The sequence below is a fragment of the Brassica napus genome, chromosome C7, assembly GCF_020379485.1.
Source record: "Brassica napus cultivar Da-Ae chromosome C7, Da-Ae, whole genome shotgun sequence".
Classification (NCBI taxonomy): domain Eukaryota; kingdom Viridiplantae; phylum Streptophyta; class Magnoliopsida; order Brassicales; family Brassicaceae; genus Brassica; species Brassica napus.
Genome location: NC_063450.1, coordinates 12,905,539 through 12,912,570, shown reverse-complemented (window position 1 = coordinate 12,912,570; position 7,032 = coordinate 12,905,539). Strand labels below are relative to the sequence as shown.

The 7,032-nt window shown below is 40.6% G+C and overlaps 1 protein-coding gene across 1 annotated transcript; it reads left to right on the top strand.

The window, feature by feature from the left end:
- Nucleotides 1-943: 943 nt before the first annotated feature.
- Nucleotides 944-3,294, top strand: LOC106406276 (glucan endo-1,3-beta-glucosidase 12). Its single transcript, XM_048763492.1, has 4 exons — nt 944-1,137; nt 1,217-1,287; nt 1,369-2,694; nt 3,079-3,294. The coding sequence occupies exons 2-4, from the start codon at nt 1,227-1,229 to the stop codon at nt 3,111-3,113; spliced, it is 1,422 nt and encodes a 473-aa protein (XP_048619449.1). The 5' UTR covers nt 944-1,137; nt 1,217-1,226; the 3' UTR covers nt 3,114-3,294.
- Nucleotides 3,295-7,032: the final 3,738 nt, after the last annotated feature.

The following is a 7,032-nucleotide window of genomic DNA, read 5'->3' as shown; positions in this document are numbered from 1 at the left end:
CTCCATTTAAGCCTCTGCTATCTTGAAAATGAGATGATGATGAACCCATCTGTTAATATTAAATCACAAAGAAATTAAAAACTCCATTCGCTAAGATATTTTATAAGTCAAAAGAAAACAAATAAGTCATGTAAAACAAAGCAGTCGTGCAAATGATTCTTTCTACATACACAACAAACTGAACAAAACAAGTAAATCAAGTTTAAAGCCATTAACTGATGAAATATACTAAAATACAAAACAAGAAACAAGTCGAGCTCGAAAAGAATCTTACGCATGTGATCAAAACTGAATCAGACTCTAAGGCTTTAACCATCATAAATAAAAAATTTAAGCAGCGACACAATCAAACAGAATCATACCTCTAATCATCATACATACAAAATCAAAACAAAATCAATAAAAAAATTAGAAAATCACCTCATATTGTTTTCTCGATGTCGATGTCACCGAGTGAGACAGAGAAGAGGGAAGATTATTAAGGGTTTCCAGTTTGTCAATTTATGAAATTAAATTTAATAGATGAAGGATTTGGGAATCGTTAATTTCGGAAACTCTAAACGACGGAGTAGATTGCTAGACTAGATTTTGAGAAAAGAAATAAAATCATAAAAGGTAAGGTTTATGTTAGGGTTATTTAGTTTCGGTTATGTTCTGGTAGGTCCGGATATCGGGTAATAACCGATCGGGTTCGGTTAACCGAAAAGGGACAGGATAAAAACCGATTGTGTATTTGACACTAACCGAACCCGAACCGAACCACTTACTTCGGGTTCGGGTTCGGGTTCGGGTATCGGTTATTATGCGCACGCCTAAGGAAAACAATAATACACTCGTAAACGTTTTAATGATTCGTTTAAACAAAAAAATGATTCAGATTCATAAAAGAAACCATCAATTCTCGACATAATTAGCTGTAAACTCCAATCATACACTGTGTTATGTGAAAGATGCGGAAGTGGAGAAGGTGATGCAAATAATATTGGCATGTGCACCCAAAAAAAAGCTAAGAAAATTATAATCTTGACTTAATTTCCATTGAGACGTAAGACCCAGTCATAGGCTATTTACCACCCACCACTTTACTAGAAGTAGCTATAGTAGTGTCACTCACTCCTCACGACACCACTCTCTCTGGTAACCCTGATCTCTTTCTCTCCATCTCTTTGTGTGGCTCCTATTTATCTTCCCCTCTCAGTTCTTCTCTTCGCTTCAGAAGCGAGAGTATGGATTATCTCAGAGCGTTCATCTTCCTAGTCCTTATTCTCTCGGCCATTTCACTCTCAGGTAATGTTGCTTAACTTTTCTTAAGAAAGCTTGCGCATACATTCTCATTCTCACTTATTTTGTTCTGTCTTCCTTTTGCAGAGGCTGGTTCCATCGGCGTCAACTATGGCCGAATCTCTGACGAACTCCCATCAGCATTCAAAGTAGTACAGCTGCTTAAATCCCAAGGAATAGACCGGGTCAAAATCTTTGACGCCGACCCGGCTGTTCTCAAAGCCTTATCCGGATCTGGAATCCGGGTCACAGTAGATCTGCCAAACGAAATGCTTTTCTCAGCCGCCAAACGCCCTTCCTTCGCCGCTACATGGGTTAAACGCAATGTAGCAGCTTACCATCCTTCGACGCAGATCGAATCAGTCGCGGTAGGAAACGAAGTATTCGTAGATCCACACAACACAACCAAGTACTTAATCCCAGCAATGAGAAACATTCACAAAGCTCTCGTCAGTTACAACCTCCACTCCTCCATTAAAATCTCTTCGCCTTTAGCCTTAAGCGCGCTTCAAAACTCTTACCCTTCTTCCTCCGGATCTTTCCGACCAGAACTCGTCGATCTTGTCATTAAACCGATGTTGGATTTCTTACGCGAAACCGGTTCGAGGCTCATGATAAATGTTTATCCTTTCTTCGCTTACGAAGGAAACTCAGATGTGATTCCTCTAGACTACGCTTTGCTTAAAGAGAATCCAGGAATGGTTGATTCGGGTAACGGATTGAGATACTTCAACCTCTTCGACGCACAGATCGACGCCGTCTTCGCAGCTATGTCGGCGTTGAAGTACGACGATATTGAGATTATCGTGACGGAGACTGGATGGCCGTCCAAAGGAGACGAAAACGAAATCGGCGCCAGCGTGGCAAACGCAGCGTCGTACAACGGAAACTTAATCCGTCGGATTTTAACCGGAGGTGGAACTCCGTTACGTCCCAAAGCAGATCTCACTATCTATCTCTTCGCTCTCTTCAACGAGAACAAGAAGTTCGGACCTACATCGGAGAGAAACTACGGTCTCTTCTTCCCCGACGAGAAAAAAGTCTACGACATTCCTTTCACGCAGGAAGGGTTGAAGCATTACCGCGACGGTGGTCATAATACTCCGGCCACCGGAAATCAGCAAGTTACGCCTCCGAACAACGGTGGTGGTGTGTCGAAGAGCTTGACGGGGAGCACGTGGTGTGTGGCTAATGGTGATGCGGGGAAGGATCGGCTACAGGGTGGTTTAGATTACGCTTGTGGTGACGGAGGTGCTGATTGCCGTCCGATCCAGCGTGGTGCCCCGTGTTACAGTCCAGATACACTTGAGGCGCACGCTTCTTTTGCTTTCAATAGTTATTACCAGAAGAAAGGTCGTGCCGGAGGTAGCTGTTACTTCGGCGGCGCTGCTTACGTCGTTACCCAACCACCAAGTGCGTATTTTAGCTTTGTTCTATTTTTATTTATCTATATTCCAGCGCAATTTAAGAGTAGCTATGGGGTTTCATGCTATCTCACACCACTTAGGGCAGCGCATTTTGAATGGTCTATAATTGGTCAAATAGAGCGAGAAGTGTGTTCCCACGTGAACTTCTATTACTAGTAGTGATTGGTACACGACGTGCTGTCTATGGGCATCTGATCCAGGAAACAGTTAGTTTATTTATTTGTTTATTTATGGGGTTGGGTTTAAAGAGAATCCTATGATTCTTTTGGGGTTTATGGGGTTGGGTTTAAAGAGAAGCCTTTTTGTTTTTTTTTTTCTCAAGTCTTTTTGTTAAAGAAGCTGATTAGTTTAATGTAATGTGAATATGCAGAGTACGGAAGATGCGAGTTCCCGACAGGATACTAAAGGAAGAAGATAATCCAAGGGAGAAGATTTATTCTGCTATATATATATTCGTATCTTGGTTGTGTTTTGTTTAGGCTGAAGTTCTTAGTTAATTTTTGGAACTTTTTAATATTATGTTGTTAATATCGATTGAAACGATGTTCTTGATATTAGTAATATTTAGCTAACGCAATTAGTATGATGGTTAAATAAATGCGAGATCGATGTGCCAAAATGTCGACAGACATATATGCATGTTGTTCGTTGAATAGATAGGAAAAAATCTAAGCGAAGAAATACAACTGAAGTCCATTCCCAAAATATATACAACTAGAGTCCATTCCCAAATAACAATTGCGTACTTTTTTACTCAAAGCTTTCCTACGGCTAGTAATATGAGCCATGATTTTTGCATCCGTCCGTTGGCAATTCCGGAGGATTCCATCCATCCAGAATTATTTGTGGAAAAGACAAAATAATTTAAATTTAGAAAAGGATGCGGAAGAACTAAAAGAAAAAGTTGATGTAATGTATGCGGATAATGTGAAAACAGAGGAAATAACATCAACAAAAGAACATGATTCTATGGCTAAGAGAACGGTATATGAATTCTATATTTTTCTACAATCTGACAAAACAAAGACGAGTCAGGAATAAAGTCACTAGACTAATAAATAGTTCTAGAGATATGGTTGAGGATGAAAAAGAGATGGTAGCCATTGCTACTAGTTATTTCGGGTGTTTATTTGAGACTTCAACACCGACAGAAAAAGATGAAGCTCTGGGAAATATCTCATTGACGATTATTGCTGATACAAATCAAGTCCTCACAGCTCCGGTCACGGAATGGGAGATCAAACTTGCGCTATTTGCTATGCATCCAGAGAAAGCGTCTGAGCCTGATGGTATGAGTGCACTTTTTATCAGAAACTTTGAGATGTAGTCAAGGGTGATTTGACTCGTATGGTCAATGAGTTCTTATTTCAAGATATAATGGCTCTAGGACTGAATGATAAATATGCTTCATTCCAAAACAAAACAAAAAGCCTACTGAAATGGCTCAATTTCGCATGATTAGCATATGCAATGTAAGTTACAAGATCATCTCTAAGGTCCTATGCCAGAGATTAAAAAATGTCTTACCTGAAAGGATATCAGAAACACAAGCAGCCTTTGTGGCGGGAAAGCAGATTACTGATAACATTATGATCGCGAAAGAAATTTTTCATATTTTGCGCACAAAGCTAGGTGGATGACATAAGAGGATGTCTATTATGACTGATATGAGTAAAGCATATGATCGGATGGAATGGATATTTATCCAAAGAGTAATGGAAAAATGGGGTTTTTCAGAAAATTGGATCAACTGGATCATGGGCAGTGTCTCGTTAGTAAAAAATCACGTACTTATGAATGGCCAACCTAGAGGAAACATTGTTCCTCACAGAGGCTTACGCCAGAGAGATCCTTTGTCTCCTTTCATTTTCATCTTATGCACGGAAGGGCTCGTTAGCCTTCGAAATCATGCAGAGAATCAATGAAAGATAACCGGGATGTGGGTAGCACGTGCTAGCCCCTCGGTGTCCCACTTGTTATTTGTTGATGATAGCATGTTCTTCTGTAAGGCGGAGCCCCGTGAATGTGATGAAGTCATGAAAGTAGTAAAGGCTTATGGGAAAGCATCAGGCCAATGTATAAATTTCAAGAAGTCTTCGCTTCTATTTGGAAAGAGAGTGCCGGAAACTATAAAGCAGCAATTAAAGATACTCTTGGTATTGAAAATGAAAGCGGTATGGGAACCTGTCTTGGCATTCCAGAGGATATAAGTGGGTCAAAATGTAAGCTATTTGTGTTCTTTAAGGATAAACTTAATCATGAAATCAATGGATGGTCTAGGAGATGGTTGACAAAGGCTGGGAAAAAAATTCTCATCAAAGCTATAGCTTTAGCTCTCTCAACATATGTTACGTCAAGTTTCTTACTCTCACTAGAAATATGTGACAAATTAGCTAGTGCTATTGCACACTACTAGTGGAGTACGAATCCACCAAAACGAGGAATGCATACGGAAAGATGGGAAAATTGTGCTATCCAAAAGAGGAGGGTGGAATGGGATTTAGATTAATCCTTGAATTTAACTTAGCTCTATTAGCAAAAAAAAACTGTGGAGATTGATTCAATTCCCAAAATCTCTTCTTGCGCGGGTTCTAAAAAGAAGATATCACCGTACATGTTCGATTCTACAAACCACATGCTCAGTTGCCACGTCTTTTGTATGGTCAAGCTTGATGGAGGCACATCCACTTCTCTTATTGGGAATAAGAAGGGTGGTTCACTCGGGGTACCAAATTCAGGTTTGGAATGATCCATGGATCCCAACTGCTTCTACACGGCCGGCTAGACCAGCCACCCTAGTGGTGCACCCACGGATGACTGTGTCTGACCATACCCATGGAAATCCCAGAAGATGGAATGTTGGATTACTAGCGCAGTTGGTTGCACATGAGGATGTCTACCTAATTCGGAGTATGGCCATAAGTCAATCACATAGGGAATATAGATATAGCTGGGGCTACACAAAGAGTGGACTGTACAACGTGAAATCTGGATATTGGGTTGCAAGGAATGTCCTATATCATGATCCTGAGGTGGTGATGTTTGAACCCAATATAATAAAACTGCAAGCTCATGCTTGGAAGATCAAGGCACCCCTGAAAATGAAACATTTAATTTGGCAAATGGCCTCATGGTATTTAGCAGTGACGGGGAATCTGACACGCCGCCATATGCGATGTGATAATTATTGTCCGAGGTACGGAGAAGAGGATGAAACTGTGAATCATGCAATATTTGAATGCTCACCTGCCTTGCAAGCTTGGGCTCATGCATCGACACCATCATGCCCTGATATTTTTGCAAGCTCAAGTGTTTATACCAACTTGGACTATCTTTTCTAGAGAAAGAGTAAAATTGAGGATCCAGAGTTAGACAGAGACCCATATACATGGATAATTTGGTACTTATGGAAGGCACGAAATGATAAGTTATTCAGAGGATTAACACGTGATCCGATGGAACTAATTAGACACGCCCATAGTGAATGTAATGCTTGGTTTGAGGCGAACTCTATGACGGTAAAAGACGTGCCTGCACCAGAACAAAACTGGGGAATGCGAGCCTTACGCTTACGAAGTATATGCCTCGTAGATGGGTCTTGGTCGGCAGAGTCATACTACAGTGGCTAGGGATGGGTGTGACTGGATGAAACTGGAAAATATCAACTCTTAGGGTTGAGAAATAATGTGAGACGACGGTCTCCATTACACCCGGAATTGGATGCGCTCATATGGGAGATGGAGAACATGTCCCAACATACTTCATGCCACTCCTTTGGAACTGACTGCAAGGATGTAATTTCAATGATAAAGGACCCAAGCACGTGGCCAACCTTCTCCACGGCACTTGCGGAATTCAAACCTATAAAAGGACGCTACCAGGACTTCAAGATCTTCCACATACCAAGAGCCCAAAACAAGATGGCGGATGCTTTAGCCAGGACTGCAAGAGCTTTCATAGTGATTTATTGTTTATTGGTTGTTCTGTCCTGGTCTGGATTCCCAGACCACCTCTAGTTTGAGTGATAGAATAGTTTTTTGATGTAAAAAAATTGTGTACTTTTTTTTGTCATTAGTGTAAATAGACTATGCTAGCCAGACATGTGAACATATATATGTCTATGCTGATAAGATGAAACGGCTGACTACGTGCATTTCGTGTAAGATCATCTATTTTGTGTTTTTTGAATATGGGGTACATACTCCAATTTGAAAATATTGAGACTTTCCTTGAGGCGTTGTACATTTTCAAAATATGATGCAGATGAAAATCATTCTTTTACTTCCGAAATCATCTTCATCATCTCAGAATAATCTATCGCAAA